We start from the raw sequence: 14,200 nt of genomic DNA on the forward strand, positions 1-14,200 counted from the left end.
GGAATTCAGATTATTTAGCTGCTTGGTGTAGGGTTTTAAATCAGAGATTCATTTTGAAAATTGTTTTAGCTGTACATTTTTTTGAGACGTACTAAGAGGTAATCTGCAATTTTGAAAAACCGTGGTTGGTATCTGGGCACCGTCATAGACGCATTTAACATCCGTTTGCTGTTTCACAGGACAGAGTTTACACATCAAAACTGAACAACTTGATTTATTTAAAATTCACCTCAAAATGCATTGTGTTTAGTTTCTTTTTTAAAATGAACATTCAAAGCATCAAAATATTACTAATTTAAAAAGAACCTTTGTTAAGAATAAGATAATTTACATACTGTAGATTGTGGCTGTGAGGGGAGAGAAACAACCAATGGTAGATTAGGCACAGTACTAAGGCCAACATCCAGAAAATAACACAGCTCTATGCTCAACTTTTAAATGATCTGGACAAAATGAAACAACTGGGCAGGAAAATAAAACCAACTGCTTACTTGAGGGTGTTTGTGTAAAAAAAAAAAAAAAAAAAAAAAAAAAAAAAAGGTGTTAGTAAGTTTTCTATCTAGACCTAACTCATTCACGTATTTAAAGAACTCTATCTTCTTCCAAATAACAAAAAATGTTTCTAAACCAAGGCAGATTATTATTTGGAACTGGCATAGTAAAATAAAGGATCACAGTATACAGAGCTTAAAATCCTGTACCAGGAAAGAGCAACAAGTGGTTTACAAGGGGATCATTTAAGTATATTATCTAATTTTTAAAAACAGAGATATAAAATATCAGTTGCATAGGGATTTAAATATAAGGCCAAGCAGGAGATTAAAGTAAAATAGAGATCATAAGAAGGGCACTATGGTGTCAAAACATAGTATTTCCATTTGAATTAATGTCTAATTCAAAATCACAGTATTTTGCTAGTACTACAAACAGTGAATGTCAAACTGTCCCATTAATCTTGAACTGAAAACTGACATTAGAACTTCTAAATAGTACAAAACTAAAGCTCATTGTCTAAACCTGATCAGTGTATTAGCACAATAGTGCTTGGTACGTACCTGATTTATATACTCTACCTTCTGTAAATAATATAAAGGTTATTTCTTGTTAATAAGTGTGAGATCACAATATTACTGCATGCCATCAGTGGTTTGCAGGCTTACTTGATATTTAATTATTCAGTCTTTAAAAGTGTAAGATCCCACCCTGCAGAATCTTCACCCATTGAACACAGAACACTGTCATTAATAAAATACAATAGAAGTTCCACCACTAACAACTAACATATAAGCCAGGATTGTAGGTCTAAACCCAGTACAGTTCATTATTATTAACTCACAGCAATTTTTGTTAGGAAGGTAACCTGTAGACTTCCAAATAAACTTGCGTATATTAAATATAAACAAGTATGTAACTAACGGTCATCTCTTGGCATTTCAAGTAGATTATTCAATTGTGAAAGTATTTCGGCAAAATCAGTTTTAAGTTGTTAAAATGAAGTTCAAATATTAATTTCTGTATCTACATGTAGCTTAATTAACCTAAAATTGTAAGGAATAGTAGTGTAAGGAAAAAAAAAATTTCTCCAGATGAATTAGGCGTTAAGGTACACTAACTGGGAATACCTGAACCAACATTGTAACTGAAAAAGTGCATAAACATGGTAATACTACAAATGTGTTAACTACAGAACAAAAGGTTTTCTGAAAGCTAAGCGATACTATTTTACATGTTATTTACAGGTTGCAGTTTTTCCAGAGACCACAGAGCCAATTTACGATCTTAAAATTCCTTTGATATATTCAAAGTGTCCTTTGGCTTCCATCCTATTCGGTCAAGAACCTATTCACACACCAGTGAATCGGGTACTGTACGGTCGAACAACACTGCCGTTGTGGTTCTGTAATTCTTCAAAATTCACTCCTTTCTGTTCTTTGAAGAAAAAGCAGTATTTTCATTTCACACTTTTCGTAGGTGTTTCAGATTCTGTAGACTGTCTCCCATCAGTCCATGCCTCTCGTGTGCTCTTCAGTGCTAGCGTTTTCTGCTGGTCGACCACAACGTAATCAACTCTTTCATCTGCCACGCTGCTGCCTGAACCACTGCTCTTCTTCTGGGAAAGGCAAGGGATAGTCAAAAACATATGTTAAAATAAATTAACAACAAAAAGTAAGTAGATGTCCCAAACAGATATAGAAAAAGCACAGGTTTCTCTGAAAGGTCCAGCAAAGGCTCTCCGATTGACCATTTGACAAACTAGTTAAGATGATCTTGCTGGAGGCTCCCTCTTTCCCAGCAACTACTTGTGAAGAAATTTTAAACTCTTGATGGCAGAAATGCAAGAGTTGAAGATTTGCTTACCTTACGAGGTGGGGTAGATTTTCCTGAATCTAGGTCCAGATCTAAATATTCTACTTGTTTATCTCCTTTAGGTTTTACCATAGGGCTGCTTCCTCCATCAAGACTGTTGCTTCCAAACAAATTCTGAAATTATAATATAAATAACTTCAGCTACAAACGTACAAGCTAATGGTCCATATTATCAAAAACACTTATTATAAACTACCAAAATATTAAAGGTTAAAGAACTGACTGAGAGCTCTTGCAATCAGTTAAACCATGCAAATTTTATTGACCTCGCATAACAAGGGAATATGTTCTAAGTCAAAACTGGGACAGAGTCAAAAGCCAACGGGGGGGGAAAAAATCCCCAAAACCAACCCCCCAAATTTAAGGTTGCCACGAAACCAATCTGAGCCTTCCACCTAATGTCCCTTTCATATAATGAGATAAGAATGGAGTGTGGTTTGTTCTTTTTAAATGAAGTTGTTACATCTCAAATTTAGCATTACTTAATTACAAACTTTATTTCCTTAAATTACTGTTAAATACCTTACAAGAATTTCAGCCTTACAATAGTGGCAAAACTTCAAATGAAACTTTTACATTTCATTCAAAAGTCATCATGATTAAGCTGAAAATCAAAGAGTATTATTCAATTGATAAGACCAAAAGATTAAAACTTTGGAAAATTTGTGTAGGGCTGCCTGAACTGAAGTTGCATTGTATATACCTAAATTTCAATTAGCCCAGACTTTTACAACCTCACCTCCTCTGTCCTCTCCCAGCCTGATCCCTCCCTCTTAACAGGTGTTATAGGAACAGTACAATAGAAGGACTCTTCTCTAAAAGATAAAGAAAAAAAAGGAAGACAGAGGGCAGCAGTCAGCAAAAAATGAAGAGGAAGGCAGAAGGAAAGACAGAAGGGTAAGGCTGACAGCAACTTGAAAGAAAAAGCAGAATATTGCTGATTTTATTAAATAAAACAGAAGTATGACATGTCCAAACAAGATGCTTTGAAGCTGATGACAGAAAAAGATGAAAAAGTATGGACTCCTTTCTAAGATGCAGTTGGAACAAATAAAAATTTCCAAAACGTCTATGTAATTGGCACATTTTAAAACAAAGGCCTTGAGATATCTGGAAACGTTCAGGTTCTCTAGGAAATAAAATATTTTACGGGTTAAAGCTTAATGGGCTGGGCTGTTTAAATTGAAGTTATCCATTATATCTGTATCATCCAACTCATTTAATATTAAGTGGTAACAAGGACAAACACAAAACAACTGAGACAAAGTTCATTTTTGTCGCCCAAATTCTCTAAACAAATTTCTGCATATTTAACATACAAAAATCAGGTCCTGTATCAATGTTTCCAGCATAAATGAAAAAAGCTATTACTCTTTAAACAAAAAATAATCTGTTATTTCAAACAAACTAGACGGGCAGAACATACGCATTAGAAAACAGAAACTTTAAATATACGTAAATGAAAACGAAAGGAAATCTGTAGAACAACCTTAAAGAATGAACGGTGCAAGCAAACAGAAGACAGTAATGACAGGCCGTCTGAGCTGCGATATTAATTATACCGTCTTGGCACTGAAGTTGAACCCCTGAAATGGCATTGTAAGAATCAACAGAAATGCCCAATTTGGACTGCGATTCTGCTGCAGGCAGAACTGGGGGAACAGGCGATTCCGAACCTTTGTGTAAAATGGGGCGGTACCGATTACTTACCGATGCCTCTTGCAAGAGAGGGGCTAAGTTTTTACATCACGGGCGCCCCGCTGCTGAAGCGCACTTCACCTGGGAAGCACGCCCGGGCCGCCGGCAGCTCAGGCACGGCACAAAGCCCAGGCCGGGATGCTCTGCGGGCCCCTGGGCTTGCACCGAGTCAGAGCTGCCGCAGAGAGGGCGGCAGGAGGGGCTCGCTCGGGGACCTGCGAGGCAGCGTCCAGGGGCAGCGATGGCGAGCTGGAGGGGAGGGAGGCTGGAGGAGACCAGGGAGGGTATCCAGAGCAGCAGGGGATGGGGAAGCAAGCAGCACTGCGAGGGGAGCAGAGTCCAGGGCGTAGGGAGATGGGCTAGCACATGCCGTATAAGAAGGCAGACGGACGAACAGAACAAAAAAGGTGCCCGATAGGCCCTCCCCAAAGATGGTCTGTCATAATGCTTTAAAGATGAAAAATGCCGCTTTGTTCCCTGCTGAGAACCCAAGCCGCAAAAATGTGGTGAATGCATTGAACTATACTGAACAAAAAGCTGAGCTAAAGAGACAGGTTTCCCTCCAGTGCTTTAGGGGTATTCTGGACCACATTTTAGTTTAGGCCTAGGTCTACTGCTACTCTCTTACTTTAAAAATACTATTACTGGTTCTTCTTTTTCTCTCTTTCCTTCCCCCCCAACCAAGCAAAAACCACAGCCCACATAATTAACTTTTCCTAACTAGCTCTTCACTTACTGCACTGCAAGCTGAGTGTCTGAAACTTTATTATCTGAGAAAATTCTCCCCCAAGGGGGAAAAAAATACAGATATTCAATACACAAAGACCCCTCCTATCCTCCTTTTTGAAAGAAGCCTAATACAAGTACACATAGCTCAGTTTTTATAGAATGTAAACAATAAGTATCAGTCCTTTTTTTTCCCCTGTCCCTTCCACATTTGTTGGAAGATGTCCTTTTAATAAAGTTTTTTGAGCCTGTCTCAGAGGTCTTAAGACAGTTTATTTCCCTTGATGTCATAATACTGAACTGCTGCATAGCCCAGGACAAGCAATTACAGACAAGAAGAGACAGTTTCTAGGGAAGAGGAAAAAAAGTCATGTATTGAACTGCTTTGTACAATAAATACGTATACTAACCATTCTCTTTATATATGATTATACTCTTAACTTCTTCAGTGAAATCTTACCAAATTATAGTTTTTCTACGAAGATTTTTTTATTATTTTGATCTAGAAGCATAAAGGGAGTGACGTTGAGTGGAAGGATTTGCGTTTGCATGATTTAAAAGTAAGGACTGCACAGGAAGAGAGTAGTTAAGACGTAGATTTTACATACTGGGTCTTCAGTGGACTGATTTGGATTCATGGATACATAATTCTCTTCACTGTCGTGCGAGTCACTGCTGGAAGTTGTGCTATGAACTGAATCCGGTCTGGGAGACATGGGAAACCTGGAGGAGCTAATTACCAGGAATTATTTTACAAACAATACATCTTGAATATCTTAAATCTCCTGGTAAACAACAAAAATAAGCATATTAGAGCTGAAATTTTCATTCAGGTTTACTAGAGTGTCACATCTTTTGGTTATACACAGTCCCTTATATTTAATATTACAAAATAAAAATTCATATGGACACACTTTGTTCCAATGCACATGTGCATATATACATACGTACACACACATCTACACACACACTTCCAAAGGAAACCTCGATTTGCATTACACAGGTTAAAAATATAATACAGATGTACACACATTTATTAACACAATGAAAACAATTAATCCGAATGAGGAAAAGCTAAGAAACTTACTCTCGTGCAAAGCTTCTGGTGATAGGAGATCTAACTGGGGCTTGTAATTCTTCCCATTCAGGCAGAGGTTTTATTTCTAGTGGAGCTGGTTTTGCTATATAAGAAACAGACAGTCTTAAAACACGGAACATTCCTAAACAAACTTAAATTTAATAGCTTTTCAAAGCCTAAATTAAAAAAAAAAATACTATTTTTTAAATAGTAAACACTAGTTAGGAAAAGGAGACACTGTTCAGTTGTCAGAAAGCCACGATATATTAACTTAAATTTTTAATCTTTCCAGCTACTGAAAAGCAACATCAATTAGAAAAGACCCCACAATTTAAGAATTTTGCAAGATATACTCGTACGTAGCAATTCTGTTTTGAAAAGAGACTCTGAAAATGGCAGCATCATGTTCTGTCTTTACTCTGCCATGATGACTTGTTGAACTGACAAGCCCAGGATAGGGTTGATGGACTCTTTCAGCTTAAACTGCCAGCAGAGCCAACTCTGGGTACTTTTCTTGGCTCACGGACAATTACTATTATGCAAACTCTGCCCTCGCTGCATACATGTGCCCTTACCGATGAGGTTTCACAGCTCAAAGTGTGGGCAGAATCTGCAGCTACGACTAAGTTTGCAAAAGTGAGAGATGAGCCAACACCCAGCTTCAATTCCAAGAGGTGCTTGGCTCGTTTCAGTGCTTATCAACAGATGAGCAGAGTAGCGGCATGTTTGCGCCATTAATGACAGCGAGCATTGTTCTAAAAAAGGTGCCATTTTTAAATTGCATTTTCAGAACAGAACCACAAATAGAGTATTAGTGAGAAATGCATTATCCCTCCCTCCAGCTTGTACGTTTCACCCCTCCTAAATGCTGGGGGGGGGGAAGTATCATCTATTCTATCGTAGGACTTGGGGGGGACAGAATCACATACAGTCAAACTGCTGTCACAGTTTGAATCTCAACTTTATCCACCCTAAAACCGTTTTTAGAAAATAAAATGCAATGTCATTATAATAATACCCCTTTCTCTCCTCACCCTCCCCGTCAGTTTGCTGCCTATTAGCAGATTTACCAAGATCAAATGTCAGGCATGTAGCACTAGTTCATGTAGAGTTAAGAGTTGTCATAAGTGACCACATGAGGAACTGACAGAAATCAGTTGCTTAATCAGTGTCGTTGTCTCACAAGGAAAAAGCAGAACTGTACTCATCATACATTCATTGTACTCACTCTTCAGACTGAGTTTACTGAAAAGTCAGCTCTCTTACATATTGAACATAAGGACTGACAATTCAAATTTTCTGGATAAGTATCAGTCTTTAGTATCCCAAACAGTTTTCTCCTTTTCTCTGTTAAGAAGTCATAATTACGCACTCAAAGCATATCAAGCCTACTCCAGTAATTCTGTCACTTTAACCCACTTGCTCATAAAAAGCTGTCACCACAGACTCAGAAGAGGAACTACAACTCCTCTATCTGAAGATATAAGGTATCATGTGAGATAAGAGTGGCAGAACCGAACTTGATGTAGGCAAGATGATACTAAAGCTTGAGTGACACAAAACATGATCAGCTTGGCCCAAGTCCTCTGTAAAGGCCTGAGCCTACATGGCAGGTATAATCAGCGGGCAAGGTACTGCTCCAGCAGAAAGAGAGTAAGGACTTTGTCCAAAGCCCACTGAGAACAGCAGGAGTACTTCATCCAGTTGCAATGGGCTTTAACAACCAAAGGTAATGATCAGTGACACTTCTGTGAGATTTTTAACATTATTTGTAATCTCCTCTACTTCTTGTGATTATACCAACGCAGCACCTTCAATAAAGCCCATCAGACTAATTGCAATGCTCATTAAGATGCATAAATAAATCTCTGTACTAGTAAATGGTCAGAGGACCAATATTTTGCTTTATTTCAATGTTTAGCCAACAGCAGGAGACTCAAGAAAACTCTGATTTCAGGTTATTTCAAGCAACTTACAGGTAAGTCATATATACTTGCTTCTAAATAAACAGCCAAAATAAATTCAAAACATGAACAGCTAAAACTTAAGAGATCAGAACACCCATGTTAATGTCAAGGAAATGTTTCCATGTGCTGTTCAAGCCAGAAAGACTTTAGTTCCTTATATAGGAAACTTTTTGCTTGGCAAGGAAAACGCATCTGTGATCTTAGATTATAACAGAAGTAAAGAGACTATACAAGAGTTAAAGTTATTCTAGAAAAACAGTTGTCTTAATTTTTGTTTACTTATTTTTATAAAGCTCCATATACATACAGTGCTAAAGTACATACCCTTTCTTCTTGTAGTAAAGTCACCTATGGTTTGTGAATCAGTTCGCTCTAAACCATGTGGTTTAGGTCTTAAAATTTTAGGACTTTGACCTAATTGGTAAAAAGAAGACTCTCTTAATAATATTCTATTTGTAACTGGAAAATGGAATTTTGTAAATAAACAGCACAACCCCCTGCAGAAAGGTTAACGCCACAAGCATAAGCAAGCTGCTGAAGGAGAGTTTACAGTCTAGCTAGGTCTCACACTAAGGGCTTAAGCACCAAACCAGAAACAAAGAAAACACTGCATGCAAGTAATTTCTTGGAGGCAAGCATAAAAGGTGTACAAAAAGGCTAAACAGTGCATCAACAAATATTGTAACTGATCATTACTATTAACTGGTTTCAAATTGCATTACACAAAAAATTCCATATTTGAGGAATATCTAGCATGACAGGAGAATAGCCGTGTTTCAGATGCAAGCTGAGGTACCCTCAAAGAAATTAAATCTTCTTTAGTCACAATATTAGTCTGGAAATAGTGATACCCTTGGGAGGTCTCTTATCCACTGTGCATCTCCCACTTGAGAAGGCCCAAGAATCTTTTTCCACACTGTATTTGTTAAACTTGTTCCCCAGAGGTCTGCATCTGTTTGTACCAAAACCACCTCTCTGACCTTGCAGGCACAGGGGGACTTTCTTTCCAAGCTCCCAGCCCGCATACTGGCCCCCCACCATGGCACAATGCAACCTCCACCACAAATGACTGTCATAAAATTACATTCTCTAAACCTTTTTTTAATTGTGTATCTCTATATACAAGTGCTGTAGGTGCACTAGTCATTCCCCAATGTGTTATGCTATCATATGCTATCATGTTATTAGCATAAAATTCCCCTATGTTATGCTATCACACAACATAACACTTGAGATGAATCTGGTAACAAGGTGAAGAGTACAAACTAAGAAAACATTAGAGTCAATAAGCTCCCTACAGGCAGTAATATAACCCCTCTCCCAACAAGGAAGTTCTTAGCCAACTTGGCCAAACTCTGTCAGTGTTTCAGGTCACATTGTCTATTTTAAATAAATATGATCAATAATGCGTAATAACCCTAACCTTTCATGAAAGTCTATCTGACACAGTGTTAATATTAGAAAAGGCGAGCGCCTTCAAGTGGTACACCAAGAAGCCATATGAAAGGCAAATCTTGACAATAAACCAAATGAAAATTTTAAGTCTGATTATGTTAGAAAGTTGCCCTACAGCACAAAATGGAAAAAGGACTGGCAGAGACTCAGGTGTGGGCTGGTACTACCAGCAACGAGTGAGAATGCTTTGTAAAAAATAAACTTGGCAACAAACACCAGAAGTTTGCAAATCTCTACCCCAAGGGTTTTGCATATGAAGTGCTCTATTACTGTTATCACTGAAGTATTGGGAATAATCAAGTAACAACAAGAAAGGTAAACAGAAAGGTTTTGTACTGTATCTTAACTTCTACACAGTGCTTCTGAGAGACCATGCAGGTGAGACAAAATTTATTTACTAGTAGCGCTGCATAGCAACTTCCTTAAAAAGAAAAGGACATGAAATGATTTTCACAGACAGTTCTTTTCCAATTTTGAAATCAGATGCTCCCGTAAATGGCTCGAAGTGCTGATGAAAAGACCAAGCAGTTAGGCAATGCTGACCAAAGACCCAGACTGTAAAGTGGTACACAAAGCAATTCTGTAAAGTATGCTCTTGACTGGAGCTAAGTCAAAAGCATGACCCAACATGTTGGCATAGTTCATTCTGAGCTGATTTGATATTCTTAAGTATCTTCCCTATAACTCTATGATAAAAGCTTGCCTATATAAAAAGACCAAGATCTTAAAATCGATTGAACAAGTGTAGAAGTTCAAATTCAAACACCTTTTATTAAGAACAGTTTGATGCTGAATATCATTACCTAATCATATTAACTTTGCGTTCCACATTTTTATAATTGGATTTACAAGAAATTTGGCCCGATACAACTCAATTTAAAATGCCAATCAATGCATTGACATACAAGCACAGATTGTAAGTATGGTGAGAAATCTAGCAGAGGTAACAGGGTTAATGAAATTATTTAACCAGCGTGTACTTTATAACCTCTCTGCTCTTATAGCCGAACGTAGGCTGAAGTGCCTGAAACTCATAATACAGAAGATAAGCGCAAGGAACTCAGGGCTATGACTCATTATTTCTACTTCTGTTAACGATGCTAACGTGGTCTCATGGAGCTAACCTTCCTGAACTATGATTATCCCCATTTGTAAAATGTGGATATTATGTAACTGCCTGCCTCGTACTTAATTTAGCACTTATAAACCATTATGAGACTTTCAGAAGAGCTATATAAATAAGTAGAGGTCCCTATAATATTTCTCTTCTGCATCAGACAAGAACATACAAAATGTTCCAGCATAAAATAAACTCACTGAGCTTTCATCTCTTGCTGCTGAAAGACTGTTCAACCTAAATAAATTTGGTGGCAAAACAGCTTGCTGCTACCAACCAGCCAGGATAATGCAATTGCTCCAGTTTCATGTGTCACAGAGAATTAAAATGTTTGTGCAGGTTTTTGGGTTTTTTCTCCTCCCTACAAAACAAAACCCAAAAGGCCTAATCTCTGTTGAGGAGCTTATACTGGGCAACAGAAAAGACCTGACACCAGGCAAAGAAAAAGGGGAGGGGGGATCACAATCACAAAACTGATGTTACTTATTTGTGTCTGTAGCGCAGAATTCCTCCACCCCATTTTTGCCCATTTAAGAAGATAAAGTAACATAAGCTAGGGCACAGAAAGCCCTTAATAATATCCCTTACTCCCTCAAAAGACATAGTTTTAATAAATCCATCAGAAATTTTTAAAGTGCCATTCTTTATCTAAGAATTGGCAGTTCTGTCACTATCTTAAGCCAGATCTGTGAACAGAAATAAGTATTTTTTAGAACTTTATATCTTAAGTACTACGACTGAAATTCCTGGTGCTGCTCCCAAGTAACCTCACTAATTTTCTCCAAGAGCACATCCTAGCTGAATATAACACGGAGGAGAAAGTGCCTCACAGCCGTACAACAGACTGGTCTCCAACATCTATTCTATTCAGAAATAATCACTGAAGATAAGTGTCATAGGGCCATTCTTCAATCAGCTCCGTGAAGGTGGAAGGACAGTAGGTCTCTAGGGAGAGCCTGGCTCCATACAGCATTCCAATGCCAGCAATACTGAGGAACACATTTCCCATGGTTTAGGTCCACAGGCCCAAATTTACATCTAATGTTTAGGCACTCACATAAAACAACGCTTTTAACTTACACACCTATTCTGGGAAAGGTAAATCTGGGTAAAAAAATATAGGTTTTTTTTAATAGATATATATATTTCTTTTTTTTTTTTTTTAACTGAAAAGGAAATAAATTGTGTTGCAACACCACTGGATGCAAACCTACAGGGGAAAAAAACCCAAATAAATTATGGCAAGTGAAACCAACCAAACAAGAAGTGAAAATTAGATGTATTCATTGTTCAGTCAAGTCACCACCTGTGAGATGCAAAGTGCTACAGCCAGAAGAGAGAAGCTCAGCTTCTGCACGTTCTATCAGACGAATACTGTGCAAGGGCACTCTGAGCAGAAAAATCACTAATGAAGTCTATTTTTCTAACAAATGGCTGCTTGTAAAAACTGCCAAGCAGAACAAGCGATTATGGATCTAGCGTTAGAGCGCACCCAGACGGCATGAATTCTGCTCCTGGCATTTCGGTGTGTGTCAATGCTGCCTTTGTCCGAGAAGTCATCAGGAGAAAAGTCCATTTCACATGTTTGGTTTTGTTTCAAATAACGGTTTAAACGGGAAAAACCTTTTGGTTTTTCCATCGACTAATGTACTCTCTCTTCTTGTTTTCCATAAACACTTGGAATATAATGTTGGAGGGAAAAAAAAGGGGGTCCCACTGCAGGAAATTCCTGCATCAGAGTAGGTGGGTCCTAACATTTTTGGTTTTGAGGATGTAAGCCACTCACTGAAGAGCCTCATTTGTTTTCAGGCTATCGCCTTGAAGCACTAGTACTAAACAAGATTTCTGTTAAGAACGCTTCTTTTCTGACTGCCTGCTTGCTCCATGGCTTGCTGGCAAGGGATTTTACATCAGGAAATTGCAAACATCCTCACGAAGGAAGCCAATGCTCTATTTAAATACCAGTTATTTAGGGCTTAAAATTTTAAAGTACATCTACTAATGTGACATAAAATTTAAGAAATGCATGATCTGTTAATGCTGTTTCCTGGCCAACAGGACTAATCCTCGTGAGACAAGGAGCTCAGATGTAGGAATGCTACAGTAGTGCTTTACTTGGAATAGGAGAGGGAGAGCAAGAGGCAAAACCAGCCACGTAAGTGCCCTGCATCCACAAAAGTACTTTCAGAGAGACATAACTAACAGAAGTTTCCTGTTTCAATTAAAAAATACGCATCTTTCCCCCTTTTCTCTGTAATTAGCGGAAACTGAAATTTGCACCGAGGTCCAAAAATTCCAGTACTCAGAACCACTGTAGATTTTTTCCTTGAAAAACAAGGCTGAAGCTCACAGTCTTACTCCCACAGGGTTTATTATTTGGTTTTCAATTCTGCAGAATAACTTCCCCCTTTCCTTCTCCTCACCCCGGTGAACTCTGATTCCCGAGTACATGGTCTTCAGCACAGAGCTCTACAAATATCCGGAATTTGCTTTTTCATCTCTGTTTTTATTAAGGCTATTTCCTGCCAAGGTACTTCTAATTAGAAACATGTATTTAGTTATACGACATTCATATCCATTTCCATACTAGTATCCAGCAACAAATGGGAATATCAATAATGTGCTTAGTTCTGGTCAGTGATACCACATGGATGGTGATAACTACAGTCTCTTCAGGACAGTAAAACCGGACCAAAATAAATTTATTCTTTCACTACAATGAAATATAAAAATCAGTCATCTAAAGAGAGGCGCTCCAGTTTTCTTAGACATCTTGTCAAAATACCTTCTCTCAGAGCACTGGTACTTTGAATGCTCCAGAAATTAAGAATGAAATGGAAAAACAATCCGATTATAACGAAGTCCAACTTCATCTGACAGCTAAGGTTCACTGGTATTCATAAAATATTTGCCAAATGCCATAAAAACTGTTCAGAGAATACCAAAGCTATTCATCATCCAAATACTATTTGACTGCTCTAATTTGCGAGTAACTCTACCTGTCTGTTTTTTTAAAAAGCCCCCAAAGCATGATGAACTACAAGCATTGAATAACAAAGACAGTGTTTTAAGACCAAAGTACCGTGTTCTGGAGTGTTTATTGATTAGCAGTTTAAAGCTGCACTGAGATTCCTGAAGTCCAAGGGATACTACTTGAGATCACATTCCCCCCCCTTTTTTTTTTAAAAAAAACAAAACACAAAAAACTAATGGAGTTTAACTTGTTCACTGGAAAAATCAAGCCTAACATTAAGTCTATAAAAAAGCCAATGGAACAGCATGGCAATATGTATATTAAAAATTATGTTTCCTTAAAAAGGCATTAAGCACACAGGGAAGAAAAGAAAAATTGTAAGGAAGGAAGAAAATTACCCATGTTATTACCCATGTTCTCTTGTTCCTGCTCTCCCTAGCATCTTTGGAGTTCAACACTACCATCTCTACCGCTAGTATCAGAGCAAGTTTTGCAGTTTGTCTTCAGAAAACTCATATGTTTAATTTTGTTAAAACCATTATGTCCAGTAAACCATAGCTTCCTTTGCAGCTGTGATGCAGCCATCCAAATTAAATCTTTACTTGAAATTATTTGTTGTTTCAGAGTTTTGTAAGACAAATCACAGCTGCAAGTTAAGGACTGGTGTATCATAGCAAGGAGCTATATAAATTTCATTTAAAGCTATTAAGTAAAATCTAGCCTTGTAGAAGTAATTTAGTACAGCCATGGAGGAAGTGTAATTTTCAGCTAAATGGAAGTCTTTGGAGCTTGTGGGGAAAAGAAGAAGAAGAAGAAGA

The 14,200-nt window shown here is 37.8% G+C and overlaps 1 protein-coding gene across 3 annotated transcripts in view; it reads right to left on the minus strand.

Moving 5' to 3' along the window:
* Positions 1-517: 517 nt before the first annotated feature.
* The window catches only part of GAB1 (GRB2 associated binding protein 1), a 102,986-nt gene continuing 89,303 nt past the window's right edge, over positions 518-14,200 (minus strand). For 2 of the 3 annotated variants that reach the window (XM_075500992.1, XM_075500989.1), the window contains exons 7-11: positions 8,161-8,250; positions 5,879-5,972; positions 5,400-5,523; positions 2,359-2,481; positions 518-2,110 (exon numbers count right to left, since the gene is read on the minus strand). In XM_075500992.1, the coding sequence (XP_075357107.1) occupies positions 1,952-2,110; positions 2,359-2,481; positions 5,400-5,523; positions 5,879-5,972; positions 8,161-8,250 (590 nt within the window). In that variant the 3' untranslated portion in view covers positions 518-1,951. The remainder of the gene's footprint in view (positions 2,111-2,358; positions 2,482-5,399; positions 5,524-5,878; positions 5,973-8,160; positions 8,251-14,200) is intronic. The other variant, XM_075500991.1, reaches the window with a different exon arrangement.

The sequence above is a fragment of the Mycteria americana genome, chromosome 4, assembly GCF_035582795.1.
Source record: "Mycteria americana isolate JAX WOST 10 ecotype Jacksonville Zoo and Gardens chromosome 4, USCA_MyAme_1.0, whole genome shotgun sequence".
NCBI lineage: Eukaryota > Metazoa > Chordata > Aves > Ciconiiformes > Ciconiidae > Mycteria > Mycteria americana.